This window comes from Pantherophis guttatus, chromosome 2 (genome assembly GCF_059756535.1).
Source record: "Pantherophis guttatus breed Tessera chromosome 2, ASM5975653v1, whole genome shotgun sequence".
In the NCBI taxonomy this organism is placed as follows: Eukaryota; Metazoa; Chordata; class Lepidosauria; order Squamata; family Colubridae; genus Pantherophis; species Pantherophis guttatus.
This window is the reverse complement of record NC_142064.1, coordinates 221,271,473-221,294,467: the sequence shown is the minus strand read 5'-3', so window position 1 is coordinate 221,294,467 and position 22,995 is coordinate 221,271,473. Positions and strand designations below refer to the sequence as shown.

The 22,995-nt window shown below is 40.6% G+C and overlaps 1 protein-coding gene across 2 annotated transcripts in view; it reads left to right on the top strand.

Moving 5' to 3' along the window:
* The window catches only part of ARHGEF3 (Rho guanine nucleotide exchange factor 3), a 134,662-nt gene that overhangs the window by 8,297 nt on the left and 103,370 nt on the right, over window positions 1-22,995 (top strand). Inside the window, exons 1-2 of one of the 2 annotated variants that reach the window (XM_034436806.3) lie at window positions 2,847-2,932; window positions 6,320-6,412. In XM_034436806.3, coding sequence (XP_034292697.3) covers window positions 6,324-6,412 — 89 coding nt within the window. In that variant the 5' untranslated portion in view covers window positions 2,847-2,932; window positions 6,320-6,323. Of the gene's footprint in view, window positions 1-2,846; window positions 2,933-6,319; window positions 6,413-22,995 lie in introns of those variants that run through there. The other variant, XM_060688323.2, reaches the window with a different exon arrangement.

Here is a 22,995-nt window from a genome sequence, read left to right as displayed (position 1 = left end):
GAAAGGGGCTTTCTTGGGTATCATTATTCTTTCCATAGTAACCAATAATTTGCATTGTACATTGTATAGTTTGAGAAATGGGAGATTGATCAATCCTGCACTAGTAGTAAATATCAAATGCTTTGTAGACCTGTGCTTCCATCTATAGCAACATTAAGATATGTGGATATCAAGTCCCAGAATTCCCCAGCCAGTATGCTAAAAAATCTAGTTTAGATTTACGTAATCCTTTTAGAAAGATGGATATTTTACAAAAATTCTTGCAATATTGTTTAGAAGAGCTAGAAACAAAGCTGGGTATTTCTGACTTAACCTTCACAATTTTAAAGGCGAATAGTGTATATTATTATAAAGTTAAATGTTAGTAATGTATAATATTATGAAGTTAAAGGTTAATAGTGTATAAATTATGAAGTTAAGTTCTCAATGCTGCTTTTGACTCTAGTTCTTTCTACTTTGCACAGCTTTGGGGCATAATATGGTAACACCAACTGTCCTGGCACGCATTCAGAAATACAAACAAAGGCAATTTGTGCTGGCTTTGGGGAAGATTAATTGATAGAAGAGTGCTATTTTTTCAGTGCCTTCATTTATTATATCAGCAAGATTCTTTTTTTTCTTTTCACCTTTAACATTGATTAGAAATATACTACACTTCAACTTTTTAAGCTTTCGTATTTTGTTTTTTCACTTCCTCTTGAATTTTATAGACTTCCGTTGTCTGTGCAATACTGATGAAACACATTTCTCAAAGTTCCTTCTCTTTGCCACCCTGGAAAAGCCACTTGCTTTTCTCTCCTTTGCTTCAAAGAAAAAGAAGGATGAAATTCACATTTCAGCAAGTTCATTTTACATCAGTGGGTAGTTTTATTTCCCATTGGAGATTCTGTCTGCCAACTCCTATTTTTCATAGTTTCTTTGTAACATTTATGCTACCCAACTAAGGAAAAAAAATCAGCAGATACAGTTCTGCTGGCAAGGTGCTCTCACAGGATTTGCTGCCACGCAACACCCTTGCAGGGTTTGCTAAAATGCTTTTGCAACACTAATCTGGCAGAAAACCAGAAGGCTTTTGAAGTTTCTCAGTTAATAGTTAACAATTCCTCCTGGAGGAGAAAGCCAATTTCTCCTACAATTGCTGCATAGCAGCCTATTGGAGAGAAATATTTTGCAAAGCAGCAATCTGATATTTACAACCACATGTGAACAGAAATAGGGATTCTATATGGGGATGTTATAAATTTACTTGCTTCTCTTTTTGAGAAGAGCTCTTAATTCATGATACACGGTAACCTCCGAAAGCAGTATATTCAGTACATAGTTGACCATTTGAAACCATAAAAGTGAGCATTCATTGGCTCACCAGTTATTGGTGATCAACTGTTGGCTAGTTTGAACATCAGATTATTGGCTAAAGAAAATTGATCACTTTTTCTCTTTTTTGTACACTATTTTGTACACTATTTTTTCCCTTTGTTGTTAGGGTTGATATGTTTCTGTTTTGTTTTGTTTTTTTGTTTTTTGTTTTTTGTTTGTTTTGTGTTTTGTTTTGTTTTGTTTTTGTTTTGTTTGTATTTTATTTTCTATGCTAAAACAATACATTTTTTTAAAAAAAGCTAAAAAAATCTCTAAATGCTGCAGCCCACAAGCATATACTCATTGGCCTGAAAGCAGCATAGATTTGCAGGTGGTAAAGATGATATGTAGGTGCACGTTGGATTTTATAATACATTGGATGTTAGAAATGGAAAGACCAGTAGTATGGCAGAACTCAGAGGCTTCGTGACAGTTGTCTGGCACAAAACCCCCTGTTCCCTTTTGCCCTATTGGAATTTTTAGGTATAATCCAAAAATATATGAGAATTAATATATTGGTTTTTGGGGGTAGTATGATTGTAAAAGATATGTCTCCAAATTTGCCTTTTGGATCTGAAATTTTCCATAGTTAATACTCATAATCTAGAGGTTTATTTCAGTCTCTCCTTTTTCTTTTGTAATTACAGTTGCATGAAAGGCTGCTGGCAAATGAAACAAATGAGAATATTCAAACAAGGGTTGTTTTTGTGGCAGCTAATTGAATTTATGTTGTTTTATTATCCAGTTCCATTTGCATTTAGGAATAAATCCTATTGAAGTCCATCCATATATGCAACTGTATTCCAAAAGTGATCAGATATGCTGGTCCTCTTTTCACATTTGCCTGCATCTTGCACTTTTTCTTTGATGTTTATCCTAACATTTTGGCTCAAGTAGCCATAACAACAAAGCCAGATGCTTGTGAATCTGCTAGGAACCAGAATTGCCTTTATTAACAGTGCCGGGAACATAAGCCTATTTGTTTATGTATCTCTTTTACAGATTAAGCAGTACACTGTAACCGCTTCCTTCACTGATAAGATTAGTTACATCCAGAAACGTACCTGCATGTGCAAATTGCTTGCAAAGTTACTTCCTGGTCAGCTAATTCAGTCAGAAAAGTAGGAAAACTGTCTTCTGATATTTGTATCTCAGAGACAGATTGCAGTATGAATTACTTAAGTCAAGTACTTGCTAAAACAGTACTTGCCCTCTAGACCTGCATTACCCCTGAGATTCATGTGGCCCCATTCTGACCTTATTTAAATAACCCCTCAAGACCTGTTTGTTTCCCCTGGTTGTCTTTTGGTTAGAATGTGTGATGTACTTTCATGTGTATATATGTTATCTGTGTGTTTTAAAAATTGGCATTGCTTCTCCAGAATCTTTTCCCCCCCGCACTTGTTATCTTTGTGCTTTCATGTTTTGTGATTTATTTTGTAATCTAGGAATCATGATTGATTGGGGCAGCCTATACATTTCATGAATACATTAATACAGAGATGGATATTGAAATTGAGGAAATATTGTATTGTTGAATAACATAGCAAGTGGAAATCAACCCACCATATTATTCGTAAGTTGCCTAGGTTTATGTCACATAAAGCTGGGTGGCTATATAATTTTTTATACATAAATAGAGCTCTTGCAAATATTCTCAATGTTGAGAATTATATATTGAGAACAATGATTTATATTGGTTATAATCAGAGGATTTGTTGTATTTGTAAAACATAATCCCACATTAAGTTAAATTATTTAGCCATATTTCAAACTGTTGTGTCTCAGGAAATTAATAGTAATACAGCATTAAACTCTGGAAATACTTCTGTACCTTCTCTAAATTTATTTACAGGTAGTTCTACGACCATAATTGGGACTGGAAGTTCATTGCTGAGTGAAGTTATTGTTAACTGAATCATGTCCAGTTTTATGATTTTTTTGCTGTAGTTATTAAGAGAATCACTATGGTCATTAAATGAATCACACAGTTGATAAGCGAATCTAGCTTCCCCTTTGCTTGTTGGAGGCTAGCTGGGAAAGTTGCCAATGGCAATCACATGATCCTGTCCTAAATACATGGCAGTTACCAATTTTAATCACATGCCAATTGTAAGTGTGAGGACCAGTCACAAGTCACTTTTTTCAGTGCCATTATAACTTATTTTTTTTGTAAATAAGTTTTATTAAAATTTTTCTTTCATTATACATATTTTATGAACAGTGTTGACTGGGTTGCATCTTATACATCACTTTTTCCATATTTATCCCTTTTATATACGTCTTTATCACAAATTCATCATTTTTCACCATGTCTTGTTATTTTATCTCTCCCCCCTCCCCAATACATTTTACATATTTCCAATTTTGGCCATAATATTCTTTTTCCATATTTCTTTATCTTATCTTAATCTCTTCTTAATACATAATACATCAACCATATCACTATCAGCCCTTTAACTTCTAAATTCTTACAATAGAATCAATTAATTGTCTTATTTCTCCATTTGCTAAATATATTTCTCAAAATTCCTCACTTTTCAACTATACACAATATACACTATATCATGTTCAATTCTTACATTAAAACCCTTTAACTTAATTGACTATCCACATCTTATCTTAATCTCTTCTTAATACATAATATATAAACAGTATCACTATCCGCCCTTGATTCCTAATTTCTTACAATAACATCAATTAATTATCTTATTTCTTCATTTACAGCATATATTTTTGAAAATACCAATCCCACTTTTTAACATTCCAATTTTGTCTCTTAATTTAACTTATCTTCATAATTAAACCCAATTACCATTTCATATTTCATATTTCATCTGCTATTCTGTTTTACTATAAGCAATGTACATCATCATATTGACTTCTTACATTAAAATCCTTTAACTTAATTGACCTTCCACAATTAATAATATTAATACAATTCCCTTAAATCTACTAATATATACCTTTTCCCCCTTCCTCCTTTCCACTATTCTTCCCCTCTTTAACCATTTTCTCTTGGTCTCTCCAAAATTCCATTTCTTAGTAATTTCCTCCTTTTATCCTGTTCTTTTAACAATCTCTTCTTCTTTTTAAAATATATTTATTATGTCTTTTCTCCTGAATCCTTTTTCTCACTTTTAAATATATTACTCGAGTAGTTCCCCCCAAGTTTTCTCCTAGTCTCTTTCCACTCTTTCCTTCTTTTCCCTTTGTTTGATTATTTTTGGAGGAATATTCCCCCCATCCACTCTTTTTTTGCCACTGTTAATCCCAGTGAAATCATCTAACTGCTTTTTGCTTTCAATTCCTTTTCTTTCAATATTATTTTCTTGCTCCTCAATTATACTCTCTTTTTCCTGCTCTGTATGTTCCAGCAAAATTTCTAACTTTTTATTAGCCTTTAGTGATTCACACATAGTTTTAAATATCTCAATTAATTCTTCACACATCCAAGACTCTATATTGTCAATTTAACAAATTGTTAACACTTTTACTTAATATTTAATTGAAATTCTAAAGTCCATATAGTCTCTTTTTATTTCCAAATCATATCCAATTCAAATATTTATCCAATCCACTCCAAATTAAAGCTTTGTTATTTTCCACAATTGTTGACAGTTGAAACCAAGCAGTTCAGAAAAACAGAAACTCCTTAAAAGTTCTCACAGTTTCCAGATTAAATCACTGTCACAGCTGTTGTTTTTTCTTCTATCTTCCCACCAATATTGCAGTACTCACTTTCCACCAGCAGACGTCTCTCTAAAATCCACAATATTCTGAGAACAACTAAGTATCCAAGCTATCAAAAATATTTTAAATCCACATTAAGAGTTCTTTTCCTCATGTTTCTTTTTCTTTTGTTGTTTATAGTTTCTCCAAATTCAATTTTAAATCCAGTTATAACATTTTCTTTCTTGGGCTTTAGTATTTTAATTTCCTCTTTGTTCTTTTCCTTCAAATGTCAAAACTGTCAAAAATATTTTAATAAAAAGTACCTTCCTTGGGTTTCTTTTTCTTTTATTATTTTTAATTTCTCCAAATCCAATTTTAAATCTAGTTGTAAAATTTTCTTTCTTGGGCTTTAGTATTTTAATCTCCCCTTTGTTCTTCTCCCTCCATTAACTTTCCCAAATGCCAATTAGCCGCTCATTTCTGCTCCAGAACACCTTTTAAAATTGTTAAAACATTTCTTTTTTACCTATGAGTTGGCCAATCACTCACTCAGTACCAGCACTCCGTTCAGACACCGCTCCTGCACAAACAACTTAGTCCGGTTGCCCCAGCTTCAGAGCAGTCATTTTTCAATGACCGCCGCCCCTGCCGCCAGTTCGAAGAGAAGCCTCTGACCTTTTGAGGAACTTGCCTGTTCCTCTTGGTCGTCCAAGGCACCATCCCTACAGGATAGTTCTGGTCCGCAGACCACCGGACAGCAGTTTGCCTGGCTGGATTTTCGTGGGGCTCGTTGGAGCCCAATATTTCTCCAGCCAGTCTCACCGCGACACTTCCAGTTTCTCCTGTGCCATTATAACTTTGAATAGTCACTAAACGAATGGTTGTCAATTGAGGATTATCTGTACGTGATCTTGTAGGCAACAGGATGTCAAGATTCATTTGTGGGGATGTGCAGCTATAGAAATCAAATAAATAAAATAAATAACACACATCATTTTAACTGATTAATATTTTTTCCAGGCCACATAGCAATCTATAATATTTCATTTATAAAGAAACACCTAAAAAGTATTTGACAGGTTTTATAAACAATATACAGTATCAAACCAACTGCTAAGTAAGAATATACTTACCCAATAGTTTTCTTATTTTATTGTGGTTATAATGACACTTTTTATCAGTAAACTTCAGTAAATTTTGTGCTCACTTCATTTCTGCTTTCATTTTTGCAGTTTGTCAGGGTTTTTTTCTTTGTAAATGTTCAACAGAGACTTCTATTTTTTTTAAGGAGAATGGATGCAAGCAGACCCACAAACTGTATAAACAGTCCTGGAGTAATAACTCACTGTGCCAAAAGAGGAATGGAGGAAGATACAACATGGTAAGACAATATTTTAGATTTTAATTTTTAATTAGCATTAAAATAAAGAGAAGAATGAGAAAAATTTAGTGCAACTCTAAGTTAGATTAGAAACAGGCAGTTTTTATTTTGGTGTTAAAATTATGTAAAGATTTTGACTGATCAAAGGCATGATGAGCAATGGAATTCAGTTTCTGTGGTTCCAGATGGAGACAACCATAGGAGGTGCAAGATTATAACTTGAAATGTAAGAGAACTAAATAGTACAGAACATGAATTACTGAATGAAAGTAGGAAAAGAAAAATACATATGTATGAAATGAAGAGAAAGAGGAAGTCAAGAAAGAAGGCAGATACCTGTAATTTAAAATGTTAAGTCACTTTCTTTTAAACTCATATTCCTGTACCAGAGAAAAAAACCGCTTATTAGTCAAGTGTACATAAGCAGAAATTCATATACAGTAGGCAGTCCTCAATTTACAACCATTCAGTTAGCGACTGTTTAAAGTTATAATGGCACTGAAGACAGTCACTTGTGTAGGTGGTCCTCAGATTACAACCACAATTGAGCCCAAAATTTACATTGCTAAGTGGGAAATTTGTTAAGTGAATTTTGCCCCATTTTATGACTTCTTTCCACATTTGTTAAATAAACCTCTGCAGTTGTTAAGTTAGTGACACATATTTTTTTTGGTTTTTTTATTTATTTATTTTTATATGCCGCCCTTCTCCGGAGACTCAGGCCGGCTTACAATGCATTAAGCAATACGTTTGTTAAGTGAATCTGGATTCCCCATTGACTTTGCTTGTCAGAAGGTCGCAAAAGATTATCACATGACCCCTGGGACACTGCAAGTGACATAAACATGAACCAGTTGTCAAGCAGCCAGATGTAAATCATGTGACCATGGGGATGCTGCAACGGTCATAAGTGTGAAAAATGGTCATAAGTTACTTTTTTCAGTGCCGTTGTAACTTCGAACGTTGACTAAATGAACTGTTGTAATTCGAGGACTACCATCTTCGTACTTACAACATGCAGCATCCCCATGGTCACAGAATCAAAATTTAGACACTTCAGCATGTATGTACAACAACTGCAACATCTGCAAAGATCACCACCTGGGACTTTTCCTACCAGCTTCCAAACAAAGAAATTCAGTGGAGGAAGTCAGATTCACTTAACATCCACTCAACTAATTAACTGTAGTGATTTGCTTAACAACAGTGCAAAAAGGTCATAAATTCAGGCACAATTCACTTAATCATCTTGTTTACCAAGAGAAATTTTGGTCCCAATTGTGGTGGTTAAGTCAAGGTCTACCTGTAATAAAGCAGATATACAACAATTCTGATTAAATAAATTATCAAAAAGGATTTTTTAATGCTGATGACTTTAACAGTACTATTACTAATACTTTTTCCAGATATTATGCATAGATATAATGAGCTACTTTTAATTTTGCCTGTGGATCAGATAATTATGGTTAGAAACTTCATAAAGTTTTAGATCTTTTATTAAACTAAAATATGACTCACCTGAATTTGATTCTTATCCACTGGAAGTATCACGCATTTATGTGTTAGGGTTTAATTTGATGGATATATGGCGACAGCTAAATTGCAGAATCATAGAACTGTAGAGTTAGAAGATAAATGTCCCAGCCATTCTGGGAGCCCTGACATCAGCCTCTCATAGAATGCTATAGGGACATAGGATCCAGATTCAGATTCAGATTCAGATGAGCAATATCCGAGGTTCAGATAGATTGGATGGAACAAAAACATATAAGCATTGTATTTGCAGAAAATGAATAAACTTCTGATAAAAAAAAACAGAGGCAAATCCCTTGAAACAATTAATAGAAACACACAAAATACGAGACTCTACAAAGCAGACTAAAATATTTTAAAGGAATCTGATTGAAAATGACACTTTCCTCAGTAGGTGGTCCTGACTAATGTTGGGGCTCCCAAGTAGAATCTTTAAAGTTTTAGGAGTACATTTACATAGTACTTATTGATTTCTGAACCAAAGTTCAGCACTTCTCTCACTGTGCAAAAGACACATAGTTTTGCTCTTTTCGTTTTCATGAAGTTTATTCTTTATTTAGACTTTCTGCTTCCCCTCTACTCCAATAAAACAGGTCTGTTCCCTGATCTCTGAAAATGTTCGTGGTTCGGATTCAGCACTCCCCTCATCTCCAATCTGAGAAGGTTGCCCATTCAGTGTGCCATCTAAGAGTTGAATCCGTTTAGTCCAGGAGTGGGCAATTAATTTTGCCAAGAGGCTACATGAGAAACTGGAACTGTTATAGAAGACTGAACCAATTCTATGAAGATGTGAAGGCACTCTCACATATATGTACATATAATAAATAGCATTCAACTTCAAAATAAAGGCTATGCAGTTGTATTGCATGCATGGTGTACACTTAACAAATATGAACAAACATTAACCTAGAAGAAACAGTGATGACTGTGTTTGAATAATAACCAAAGGCAAAGACAAAAAAATCAGACTGCATAAATTGGACAATTGAAGTAATATCACCTATAGTCTACTAGCTGGACGCCCATGCTTCACTACGAAACTATGTGATCGGGCGTGATAAATTGACACTTAAAGCCTGAAACGTAATGTAGAATATGTAAATCCTTGCATCAGAGCGTGTTAATATAAGGCAACTGGCAGTTGGAACAGAGAGGAAGGGGGAGTAGAATGTCTCAGCCCGCAGGCCAGATGAGTCACGCGCTGGCCATGTCTACGCCCTGTTTAGCGAAGGAGTTGCATCAGAGCGTGTTAATATAAGGCAACTGGCAGTTGGAACAGAGTTCTTTTCAGGTGGGGAGGTGGAGTAGAATGTCTAGCTCTTTAGCATCAGAGTGAGTGAATATAATACTGTATATGAAATACTAATGATCTGATGATCATTTCGAAAAATCCTTTCTTAGCGAGCACCTAGAAGCCAAGAGGAACATACTGTACGTGCCAAATTTCAACTTTGTAGGCTTTATCGTTCTGGAGATTTTGTGATGAATGAGTGGTATTTGGCTTTTATATCTATAAGAATATAGACCTATAGTTTATATGACATGGTTGCTATCAACATTTTAGTATCAACACTGAAAAAGGAAATTAGATGATAACTTACCTCATCAAAATCTTTGCCAGGCTTCAAATCACAGTAATATGTGGTTCAGTGTGGCTCAAACATCTATAAAAATAAAAAGAATGAATGAATGAATGGAAAGAAAGAGAAAGAAAGAAAGAAAGGAAAGAAAGAGAAAGGAAAGAAGGAAGGAAGAGAAAGAAAGAACAAAAAAAGGAAGGAAGGAAGGAAAGAAAGAAGGAACTTTAGATGACCTCAGAACAATAAATTCCTCAGTGGTTTTAAATTAACAAACCAACCAACCAACCTTATTCCCCCCCCCCGCCCCCAATACCCAGTGATAAATAAAACAATGCTAAAAGGAAAACCTTCACATATGTGGTTGCCAAACCAACTTTATATAATTTCCTGTGCTTCTGAACAGTGAAGAGATGGCAAGTATGGAAAAATATATATTCCTTGTATTCCGTTATAAAAATCCACGCCACTGAGATAGAAAAGACCTATGCTATAGATTGTAAAAATCTCTCAACAATTGGATTGGAATATTGTATCGAGTATAAATAAAAATCCATACAATTTGTTTCAAATTCAGTTTGTATTCCAGCTACAATATAACCTCCCCCCCATATATGTTTCTATAACGATTGCTACCAACTAATCTTCCTTGACATTAAATGTAATGTTTAAAAACCATAAATTATTTCTATATAATAAATCCTTAATTGTGAAAATCTTTATTTGATTTCAGCATTGCTTCAAAATCCATGGCATATTTATTTTAAAACTGAGTAATTCATGTTTTGTACAAATCAATGATTCAGGTTTTAACTTCGCCTTTTTCTAATTTAAAGCATAAAATATCTGCTTCAGCTCCAACATGCCCTGATTCACACAATTCATGAAAGTTTTTATCCACATTAATTGGTTCATTCCAAAATTCTGTAATTCATGCAAAAGAGTTTTAAAGTGATAAACACTATCCAACTTTCTGGTTTATTTTTGCTTGTGATTTAGCTCAGCTGTCTTTTAGCTCCCTTGAGAAGCTTCCTATAAAAGAAGACAGGAGTGCCTTATTCTCTTTGCTGTCTCAACTTTTGCCCAATAATTTATCACTATAAAATACTATGAATTAAAGATAAAATCAAATTTCTGCTTGCCTATAGAGCTTTGACAAAAAGAGGAGATACCCCTTTAACTAGCAAGAAAACTGTCATTGCAAATTCAACTAATTCCATTGCCAACTAGAAGTTCTTTTTTAAATAAACAGTATGACGAACATGAATATTAGTTATATAAAAAGTCTGGAATATATCATATTAACAAGTGGCTAAGAATAATAAATCTTTATTTTGGTTTAATATCCATTAAATGTTAACGTGCTACAAATATCAATATGGTTTAAGATGTGGCTGTGTGTTTAAGGTATTTAAAAATTAGGCTGAATAATTTATCACATATAGTATGTTTTTATTTGATTTTTTTCCCTGCTTAATTTTGTGCCTTTTATTTTTCTTGTTTCCTCTTCCCTTTTTTGGGATGGGTATTAAAACAATGACATGGAAAGGAAATATAAATGAGTGATAAATAAATGTGGTTCAAACACAAAAGTGATTAATAAGAATGTAGAAAGTATATTGAAGTTGTTTGGTCACATAAAATGAATGAGAACTGTATCCCAAACAAATGAAGACTGAAGAATAAATAGGCTGAGATGCGAGGGTCATGTATTCAAGGCTAAGTTTTGTTAACCCTTAGGCAACTATGGAATAAAAATGAATTCAATACTGACTTTTTACCAGTGAGTCCTTTGTACAAGTTAGCATCCAATTTAGGAGTGAATGTAAGACTTATAGAAACCTGACCAGTGTTTCTCAAGCTGGGCAACTGTGTCAAGTTATGTGAACTTCAACTCCCCGAATTTTCTCTACATTCTTATAGATTTTGCTCTCTTTAGCAGCTCCAGTGTTGTAGAAAGTTTTATACAGCTTTCAACTTTGTACAGATTTTCAATACAGATGAGAAAAAGCTGAAATATTCATGTATCATCTATTATTTCAAAACTTGTTAATCATATTTTGTCTATTAATATCCTCTTTGTATCCTTCTGATCATGGATTGAAGATTAGGGATAATAATCATGCTTAGTTCATGTTAGTAAAATCTAATTTGGAACAACAGGAAAAACTGGAATTGAAAATTAATGCCCCCCTCCTTTGAATCAGCAAAAACCACAGCAAAATTTGGTTATTTATTTACTTTGGCAATCTATTTTTGTTTGTTCTGTTAGAAACCTACTAAAAAGATCATGAGATTCTGAAGCACATACTGTATATTCTTCATAGTGAAGACAGCAGCCAGGCATGGGTTTTACTCGTCTGTTCAGTTGAAGGACTGAGTCTGTCAGAGTTGTTAAGTCCTACCCTTGTTGCTAGGGGCTTCCAGTTTTTGACCTTCAGACTGGACGGACATGTCAGACTGTGTCTCTGGCTATATTTCTGGTTGCTGTTTCTTCCTTAGCTAACACTTCTAGGAATTTCAACTTAATTGTGAGTGACAGGGCTGATTCCACTCTTTGGTGGATCGTGCCTTTCCCACTGCAGCCAGCTTCGGCTTGCCTGCAATGGAGTATCCCAGCTCCCTCCCTGACTCCCATCTTGGCTTGAATATTCTCCGTTGAACAGCAGGTGTTTCGGAGTGGAGAGGAGCTCTGTGCTTCCGTGGGGGCTGGGATTTGATCTTGTGGAGTTTTCGCCCTCCCTGCAGCTGGGAAGAATTTTGTGTGGAGCTTTGCGTTCCCTGTGGACTGGTCAAGCGGCCATTTGGTCCATCCAACTGGCAGAAGCCGCCCGACGTCTGACTGATGGAGCTTCGCACTCCCATTTCGCCTGCCTATGATCTAGCAGCAACAGCTCTATTTAATTGATTTCCCTAGCTTGGCGGTGGCGGCTGCGGACACTGGAACTCGGCTGCATGGATCTGGAGCTTTGAACACTCTGTTTGCCACCATCGGAGCTTCGCGCTCCTCAACTTTTGGACCGGCTGCCATTTTGAGCTTCACTCTCACATTCCTAATAGCGCAATTGTGCTTTACAGCATAGGAGCTTTGTGCTCCTCAGCTTGCTGATAGGCGCCATTTTGAGCTTCACGCTCAAATTTTAATCAGTGCAATAGTGGTTTACAGCTGAGCTCCGTGCTTCGGCTGGAGTTTCTGACCCTTGCTGCCTTAATTACTGGCATTTAGGTCTGGATTGTGGATTAGGCCATTACCATTGCCAGACTTCAATGGAAAGTGGCACCCTAAGTACTTGGTATGGCATCACCTTGAGCGGCCATTTTGCACAACTGGCATTGTTGCTGCTGTTGCTGAGGCAGATCTTCCATTTGGAACTGACAGTGCCTTTGCAGAGGCCAGTTTATATTCTTTGATGATTGGTAGGTCCTAGCTGGGCTCGTTTAAAAAAAAAAGTATTGAACACCTTTAAAGCAGACATTGCCTTCTAGAGAGCTTGACTCTATCTCTTCGTCTCCTTGTTGCGGTAGGAGACTCACCCACCGCGCATTATAATGCCTAAAGCCCTGGCCAAATCTAAGGACGGCTGGAAGGCTGCATTAGCCCGGCAGATGGACTTGGTTCTGGTGGGCACCTGTCCAGGGACTTCTCAGGCCTGTGATCCGGTGGACAGGGCCATGGGCAGCAGGGGCTCACATGCCCACCATATCATTGGCATCCTTCAGTCTCAAGAGACTATGGTATCGTGCTCTGGAAAGAGGTCCTAAAACAGCATCTAGTGTGACTAAAAAGGCCAATTCGAGAGTGGCAATCCCTTCCACGCTGAGGGCAGATAAATTCTGTCCCCTGCCTAGCCCCCAGATTTCACTGGTTCCGGGACTGCCTCTTTGCCTCAGCCTGCCGAACAAGTGTCTCTTCAAATTGAGAAGGCCATGTTGTGTCTTAAGCCTCCAAGCTGAACAATCAGAGGTCAAGGTTTCCCAGTTGTTAATGTTCATTCCCAGGGCCTTTAGGTCCCTCTTGCAGATATCTTTATACCGCAGCTGTGGTCTCCCTCTGAGGCGCTTTTCCTGCACTAATTCTCCATACAGATCTTTCAGAATCCAACCATCAGCCATTCCCACGGCATGCCCCAGCCAGCGTAGATGTTTCAATAGTATACATGCTAGAAATTCCAGCACGTTCCAAGACTGCGCTATTTGGAACTTTGTCCTGCCAGGTGATGCCAAGAATTTGTCGGAGACAGCACATATGAAAGGACACCAGACTGCAGCAGGACCTTAACAAAATCATTTCTGCAGCCCAGTTCTTGGCCAATGCCACGCTCAATTCTGCCCGATTCACCTCCAAATCCATGGCTTTTGCGGTGGCGACTCGTCCTTGGTTTGGCTCCGGCATTGGCAGGTGGACGCCCATCACAAGTGGTGCCTGGCTTTGGCTCCCTTTACAGGGGACAAGTTGTTTGAAGCCGCCCTGGATCCTTTGTTGTTGGAGACAAAGGACAAGCGTAAGAGCCTGCCTTCAGTTCACCACAAGGCCAAATTTCAATTTTCTCCCTTTTTCTGCAGGCCTCCAGTTAGGGGATCCGATTGGGGGGCTGGAACATCCCAATTCCAGGGGTCCTTTGGGCCTAGACAGAGGGGACACCAGGACAGACCGCCTCGGGGTAGAAGTTTCCCAGGCAAATGGCCCTTTTAAGGGGGAGGAAGTCATTCATTCTGCCACCACTGTTAACTGCATGGCCAACCCTCCCATTGGGGGCAGATTAGCTCTCTTTGCTGACCAATGGGATACAATTACGCTGGACATCTGGGTTAGGGATACAGTAAGATCTGGTCTATCCCTTGAATTTCTCTCCACCCCCCGAGGTTCTTTATTCGCTGCCCTGTCCCTAAAGACAGACATAAAAAAGTCCTCATGGATTTGGCTGTGCAGCATCTTCTGGACATTAGAGCTATCCAGATGATAGGAAGGGCAGGGGTTCTATTCTCTCTTATTTCTCATTCCCAAGTCCTTGGGGTGGAGACCTATTCTTGATCTCAAGAGGCTGAACCACTATCTTGCATATAAATGGTTCAAAATGCAGTCTCTTCAATTTATTCTGGCTGGCATCAGGAGGGGCGACTTCCTCACCTCTATTGACCTCACTAAGGCATATTTACACATTCCTATTTGTTCTTTCCACCGTAGGTTTCTTAGGTTTTATTATGCTGGTACTTACTATCAGTACTGTGCGTTGCCCTTTGGGCTTTCTTCTGCTCCCCACACCTTTACCAAGGTGATAGACGCCATGGCGGCTCACCTTAGGGCCATACCTGTCCATGTCCAATGTTACTTGGATGATATTTTAATCCAGTCCTCTGCAAGGCAATGTTCCATCGTGGATCTCCAAGTAACTATTCAGTGTCTCAGGGAGCACGGTTTCTCCATTAACATGGAGAAAAGTCACTTGACCCATTCGACCCAATTACTCCACCTTGGGGTTGTGATTGATTCCTTAGAGGGCAAGGTATACTTGTCTCAGGAGCAGCAAGCCAGTGTCAGAGAGCTAGTTTGTAAGTTTCAGAGAGAACGTAAGGTTTCCTTTGCGCTGCTGTCAACACTCCTAGGCAAAATGGTTTCGGTCGTTCATGTCACTCCGTGGGCCCGCCTTCATGCAAGAGACCTTCAATAGTTTCTTTTGCCTTTTCAGAAGGTGGGCAAAGGCACCTCTCCAGCCAAGGTCCAGGTTCCCCCACCGTCAGCAAGTCTCTCCACCTGGTGGAGGTTGCCTGCCATATCCAAAGAGCAGCTGTTCCACGAGCCTCAATATCTGGTGCTGACGACAGACGCCAGCCTCGTCGGCTGGGGGGGGCACATATCCACTCACAAGTTGCCCAGGGCAGATGGTCGGCCACGACCTGCAACGAAACATCAATTGGCTGGAGCTGCGAGTGGTCTATTTAGCCCTTCTACACTTTCGTCACAGACCAACATATGTTGGTACTGACTGACAATGTGGCCATGAAGGCTCACATAAACCGCCAGGAAGGCATCCGATCCATGGGTCTGATGTTGGAGGCCTCCAGACTAGGTCTCTGGGCAGAGTGGCACCTGTGCTCCTTGACAGCGGAACACATCTCTGGGGTGTCCAACGTGTAGGCGGACTGGATGAGTCGGACTGTCATAGACCACGCAGAGTGGCACCTGCACTCATCCCTCTTCCAGGACCTGATGGACCAATTTGGCCTCCTGGAGGTGGATTTGTTTGCTACCCCAGAGAATGCGCAGCTCCCCTGCTTTTATGCATGCTTTCCAGCTCCACGAGCAGAGGGAGTAGACACTCTCCACAGCCCATGGCCATGGGGGCTCCTTTATGCATTCCCACTTCTACCAATCCTTTCGAAGGTGGTGCAGAAGATTCTGGAGGAGCAGGCAGAGGTTGTTCTTCTCGCGCCTCATTGGCCCTGGAGGCCTTGGTTCGCCGACCTCAAGACCTTGTCAGTGGCTCCACCCTGGAGGATCCCTCAGGGCGTGGCTTTGCTCAGCCAGAGGGCGTTGGTCCACCCGGACCCACAGTGGCTCCAACTGACCACTAGAAGTTTTTAAAAGATGTTAGATAACCATTTGTCTGAAGTGGTGTAGGGTTTCCTGCCTAAGCAGGGGGTTGGACTAGAAGACCTCCAAGGTCCCTTCCAACTATTCTATTCTATTCTATTCTATTCTATTCTATTCTATTCTATTCTATTCTATTCTATTCTATTCTATTCTATTCTATTCTATTCTATTGTTGTTTTCTTCAGTGTTTTTCAATCTCAGTACCTTTAAGATGTCTGGACTTCAACTTCCAGAGTTCTCCAGCCAGCATTCAACAATTGCATTCCAAGAATTGAAGTCCACACATCTTAAAATTGATGAGATGGGGAAACACTGGTTTAGATAATACACAGAAGTGAATTTTTGTCATAATTCTATCAAAGGCAAATCTGTCTCTTCCTGAGCGTACATCTTTCCTGTGAACATCTTAATATAAAAATACATAAAATGTATATTCATCTCATATAATTTTTTTCTATCCATGTTTTGTTTAAATCTATTATTTTTTTGCCATAAGGAAGTAATTCAGCATATTAACAACTACCCTTACATAACCCTGTTTAAGCAACAATCATACAATTACAGTTAATTTGGTCATGATTTCTTATGTACAAATAATAAATGAGGATTTTACAATTCCATTTTGTGGAGTAGGTGTAAGTTTTTTGAATGTCTTCCTATCTCCACCAATTAGTTGGATGACCTCACATAGAAGAACATTTAAAAGCACCTTAGTTTTTTCACAGAACTCAGAAATTGCACCACCTGCTCTTTATTTCAGTATGATATTTACAACTCTGAATTAAACCCAGACAAACCCAAGCTAACCACCCTAACAAAGAGCAACAAGATGGATGAGATGCTATCTTGACACATTGTTTCAGTCATAGACAAATACAATTTTCCATCCTGTGAGCATCAGAATTGTGAAAGAGAATCTGTGCCAACTGCCTGAATGCTATCTCAGTAACCTTGGAGAGCAGATAATTAAGAGGGCATTACTAGGGTATTCTATAAAAGAGAAGCTTATATTGAAGAAGCAGGTGTGAAGAAAGATTAATTCAAACAAATTCCTGAAGTGGTTTCTCTGCAATTATTTGAATTATTAGATGCAGATTCTATTATTTGTCATGGGTATTAAACAAGATTGTGTATGGGTTCAGTCAGCCCCAGATATACGAAATGTAATGCACTGAAGCATCTGTTATGCATCTGAGCTTTTAGAGAAGGAGAATTGCAGAGATAATTAAGCCTTGTGCTAGTTAGCTGGGCTTTTTGCATTGTTTGGAATATTTTTGAACATAAACACTAAACAAGAGCAGTGAGAAGAATAATTTCTAGCTCCAGGAAGTACTATGATTTAATAAAAGAACCATTTTCTTTTTGCATAATCTTATAAGTAACTATTTGGATCAGCCAATGTTCCTAGTATGCCTTTATTTCCTTCCTAGTATGCCTTTATTTCCTTCCTTTGAAATTATTTTAAGAATATGTGGGAATGGAATCAGATTTGGGGGTAGACAATGTATGTAAGCAGAAGAGTTGACTAAAATCATACTACCGTTACATTTTAAACTCTTGAAAAATGCTATAGTAATCCCATATGATTCTCTAGATTTATTGGATTACAGTGCCCATAATCTATTACTGCTAGCTTTGCTGTCTAGTCAAAGATTGAGTTTTCTCAAGGGCCATATCTTGCCCTTTCCTACTGCTGATGGATCAAGTTGATACAGTTCAGGTTCTCATAAATAGCATCTCTGTATGGCTGTGGACTACCTGTGAGCCTACTGGTGATTTACTAAGAAGATGCTGTGAGTCACAGGGAGTTGACAAGAGGAGTGACAGTTCATATACATACTAAGTGCATTCAGAATGTACCGTATTTTCCGGCGTATAAGACGACTTTTTAACCCAGGAAAATCATCTCAAAAGTCGGGGGTCGTCTTATACGCCGGGTACCCGAATCTGAGTTGCTGGCGCTGACTGATGACACTTTGGGAGCGCCGGCAACATTGAGGGGAAGCTGTACTCTGAATTAGTTCCAACCTACAAGAGGTGCCAGGCAGTGCGCGGCCCACGAGAAAGGAACGCGTCCCCACTCTACCCCGGAATTCGGGTCACCTTCCTTCCTTTCCCAGCAGTCCACGGTGAAAGCGGCGGCGCGGTCGACCTGGGCCAGCGCCTTGCACACCTGGCTCTGAGTCTCCATTATGAGAAGCTCCATGCGACTTCGCATGTCTCCGCCCCAGTCGCGCAGCTCTCGCAATCCGCTCACCGGAGGAGCCATGAAGTGCTCGCACCGCCTTGCCAGATCTTCCTCGTCCTCCTTTCCCCACGGCTTTTCCCGTTGTAATTGTTGCTGCTGCTGCTGCCGCCGAGGCTGCTCCTTCATCTCCGCCCACCGCACCAGACCCAGCCCGGCCAGCACTGCCGTGGCTCCCGCAGTCCAAGAAGATCGGCACCTGGGCTCGCAGGCGAAGGGTGGGAGTGCGCAGCGATCGACGCTGATCGCAGCCACCCACCATCGCCCCAACGGGAAGAACCGCCCGGCAGCGATTCCAAGGAGCCCGAAGCGAACATCCTGGAGCAGCACGGGCTGGCCCAGAGGCTTAAACCCCGGGAGCCCAGGTGCCAAACCCAGCACAGCAGAAAAGACATGACAGCCGGTGCCCAGTTCGTTCTGCAGCCGTCCGGATCAGCGTCCGGGCTCGCAGGCAAAGGGTGGGAGTGCGCAGCGCATTTTCCTGGCTTGGCGCCGATCCGGACGGCTGCAGAATGAACTGGGCACCGGCTGTCATGTCTTTTCTGCTGTGCGGGGTTCGGCACCTATGCTCCCGGGGTTTAAGCCTCCGGGCCAGCCCGTGCTGCTCCAGGATGTTAGCTTCAGGCTCCTTGGAATCGCTGCCGGGTGGTTCTTCCCGTTGGGGCAATGGTGGGTGGCTGCGAGCCTGGAAGAGGTGGTGAAATGCAGAGCAATACCTCGTGGGGAAGGAGTCCGCCGTGGCTCCCGCAGTCCAAGCGACGCCGATCGCTGCCACCCACCATCGCCCCAACGGGAAGAACCGCCCGGCAGCGATTCCAAGGAGCCCGAAGTGAACATCCTGGAGCAGCACGGGCTGGCCCAGAGGCTTAAACCCCGGGAGCCCAGGTGCCGAACCCCGCGCAGCAGAAAAGACATGACAGCCGGTGCCCAGTTCGTTCTGCAGCCGTCCGGATCAGCGTCCGGGCTCGCAGGCAAAGGGTGGGAGTGCGCAGCGCATTTTCCTGGCTTGCTTACCTTAGCTCAGTGGTTGGGGGGTCAAACAACCCTTTCACAGGGGTTTTGATGGTGGTGCAATACAGAAAAACGAGCGCGCAGCCTTCGCCATCCGGAATGAATGGTGCTGTTGTGGCGGTGGGGGAGGGGCGGCAGAAGCGGGAAGAAGCGGCGTTTGCGATGGCTGGAAGCTGTGGGAGTGAAGCACAACTTTCATTTGTACGGCAGCAGCATTCCGCCTTGGTATATTTGTGTCAGGAGTGGCGCAAGGCAGCCTTTGTTTCCTGCTGCCTGGGACTCAGAGTGGTAAATGGCGTCTGATCCGGAGAGCTGCTGGATTTTGCTCTCTAATCCGGATGCCAAATCGGCCCCCTGCAAACTCTCGTCTCTCGAGGAGCGCTCCCTGAAGCGGGGCTGGAAACTTTGGTTGGACTGCTTGAGAGAGGAGAGCTTGCAGGGGGGCGATCTGATGTCTGCAATGGAGAGCGGCATCCGGCTTTTTCTCTCCGCTGTAAGAGCGCTGTAAGAGTGGCAGCCCTCATCTCCTAATGCTTGGGACTGCAAAATCCAGCTGCTCCCTGGACCAGTCACCATTTACCGCTCCGAGTCCCAAACATTAGGAGATGAGGGCTGCCGTTCTTACAGCGCTCTTACAGTGGAGAGAAAAAGCCGGATGCCGCTCTCCATTGCAGACACCAGATCGCCCCCCTGCAAGCTCTCCTCTCAAGCAGTCCAACCAAAGTTTCCAGCCCCGCTTCAGGGAGCGCTCCTCGAGAGACGAGAGTTTGCAGGGGGCCGATTTGGCATCCGGATTAGAGAGCAAAATCCAGCAGCTCTCCGGATCAGACGCTATTTACCGCTCTGAGTCCCAAGCAGCAGGAAACAAAGGCTGCCTTGCGCCGCAAATATAGCAAGGCAGAATCCTGATGCTGCACTTTCAGCAGACAGATGAGGGCTGCCTTGGCCATCGGCTGGCGCAAATATACCAAGGCGAATGCTCATGCCGCACAAGTTCAAGTAGTGCTTCGCTCCCACACTTCTTCCGGCCCTCAGTCTCTCAGGGAGATGCTTGACTTCCTCTCAGCCCCAAGACACTGGCTGGCCCATGAGATGAGAGAGAGAGAGAATGAGAGAGAAAGAGAGAATCAGAATAAGACAGAGAGAGAAAGAGACAAAGAATGAAAGAGAGAGAAAGACAGAATGAAAGAGAATGAGAGAAAGAGACAGAGAGAATCAGAGAGAGAGAGTGAGAGAGAGAGAATGAGAGACAGAGAAAGAGACAGAATCAAAGAGAACCAAAGAATCAGAGAGAGAATGAGAGAGAGGGAGAGAAAATGAAAGAGAATCAGAGTGAGAGAATCAGAATGAGAGGGAGAGAGTGGGGAGAGAGAGAAAGAGGGGGAGAGAGAAAGAGAATGAGAGAGAAAGAGTGGGAGAGAGAGAAAGAGAAAGAGCGGGAGGGAGAAAGAGAAAGGGGGGGAGAGAAAGGGGGACTGAGAGAAAGAGAGAATGAGAGAGAGTGGGGGGAGAGAAAGAGAGTGGGAGAAAGAGAGAGAGAAAGGGGGGAGAAAGAGAATGAGAGAGAAAGAGTGGGAGAGAGAGAGAAAGAATGAGAAAGAGGGGAGAGAAAGGGAAAGAGTGGGGGAAAGAAAGAATGAGAAAGAGAGGGGGAGAGAGAAAGAGAATGAGAGAGGGGGAGAGAGAAAGAGAGAATGAGAAAGAGTGGGAGAGAAAGAAAGAGAGGGAGAGAGAGAGAAAGCGAAAATGAGAGAGAGAGAAAGAGAGAATGAGAGAGAAAGAGTGGGAGACAGAGAGAGACAGAGACAGAGAGGATGGAGAGTGCCTGAAGGACCCCATCCCGTACTGGGAGTCCAGGTGCTTCAGCAAGCGGGGCACTGGATTCGTATTAGTGGTCTGCGAAATTTAAAATTATGAAGTTGGTGGTCCCTGAGGTCCAAAAGGTTGGGGACCCCTGGCCTAAGACCATCGGAAAACACATATTTTTGATGGTTTTAGGAATAACTTTATCGTTGGGGGTCACCACAACATGAGGAACTGTATTAAAGGGTCGCGGCATTAGGAAGGTTGAGAACCACTGCCTTAGCTGCTTGCCTTGCTTCGCTTGCCTGAATCCATTCCATCAGCAAGCAACTCCCTGCCTACAACCAAGCAGGCAGGGAGTTGTGGACTTCAACTCCCAGAATTCCTCAGCCAGCAAAACAAAGCTGGCTGAGGAATTGTGGGAGTTGAAGTCTACAAGTCTTAAAGTTGCCAAGGTTGGAGACCCCTGTTCTATTGGGTACGTAAGTTTTTTTCCCCTTTGGGATCTTTAAAAAAAAATAGTTAATTGGGTTTTTTTTAAGTTCTTTTTTAGACCTAGCCATTTAAAGTTTAGGAAGTTTTAAATTTAGCTTTCATATAAAAATAAAATAAAATAAAATAAAATAATATTTGTGCAGCTTTCTGAGATTTAGTGTGTTTCTGTAGTGTTTCACTCTAACTACACAAACACACAAAATCTCACAAAGCTGTATGTGGAATTTTGTGTGTGTAAAGTGTGAAAGTTGGGTTTTTGGGCTTTTTGTGGCTGTGTGAAGTTCCTGCTTGTTGCAGGGGCCATTTTGGGTCTAGCACAGCTACTTTTACATTGTGGATGAGCCAGTTGTGTTGTGTTGTGTTGTGTTGTGTGTGTGTAAAGCGTGAAAGTTGTTTTTTGGGGCTTTTTGGGGCTGTGTGAGGTTCCTGCTTGTTTCAGGGGCCATTTTGGGTCTAGCACAGCTGCTTTTACATTGTGGGTGAGCCAGTTGATGTTTTTTTAATTTTTATTTGGTGTGCGTTGGAAGAGGGATAGTCTTATACGGCGAGTATAGCCCAAACCCTATATTTTAACAGGAAAAGTAGGGGGTCGTCTTATACGCCCAGTCGTCTTATACGCCGGAAAATACGGTACTAAGTAGTGCTTTGTTTTGTGTAATCCTTGTTATTATTTATAGCTTTTAAGACTGTGGGAGGGCTTTTAAAACTATACAGAAGGGAAAAGTGTAGGTGTTTTATACATTAGAATTGCATTTTAATAATAGTTTTTTCTTTTTGACAGTCCAACGAGATTCAGCCCAAGTTTGTGGAGAATGCTTGGTTTGTGTCTTATAAAACAAACTAAAAATGGTCAAAATAGCATTGCCATCTTTTTTTGTAACGTACATACAGGATTTTTTTGTTTTTATCTTTTTGGTACAGACCTGTACTTTCTGTACAAGGTATTTTATTACCTTGCCACAAAATATATATAATACTTTATTTTATTTCCTCAACTTTTTCTTTGTAGGCAGAGCCTTATATTGTCCTGCTTGAAAACGACGCAGTCTTATACCCCCTTAATACATTTTTATTCTAATTATGTCAGGTCTGGAGCTTTTAATGTTCCAGGTTAAACTCCCAATATTTAGATTTAACAGAATAACAGAGTTGGAAGGAACCTTAAAGGTCTTCCAGTCCAACCCCCTGTTTAAGCAGGAGATTTTGCATCATTCCGGACATGTGGGTGTCCAGTCTCTTCTTAAAAGCCTCCAGAGATTTACTTATGGATATAATTCCTAAAATTCACAATGAAAACTTAATAAAAGGGCATCTTTTTCATGCTTTT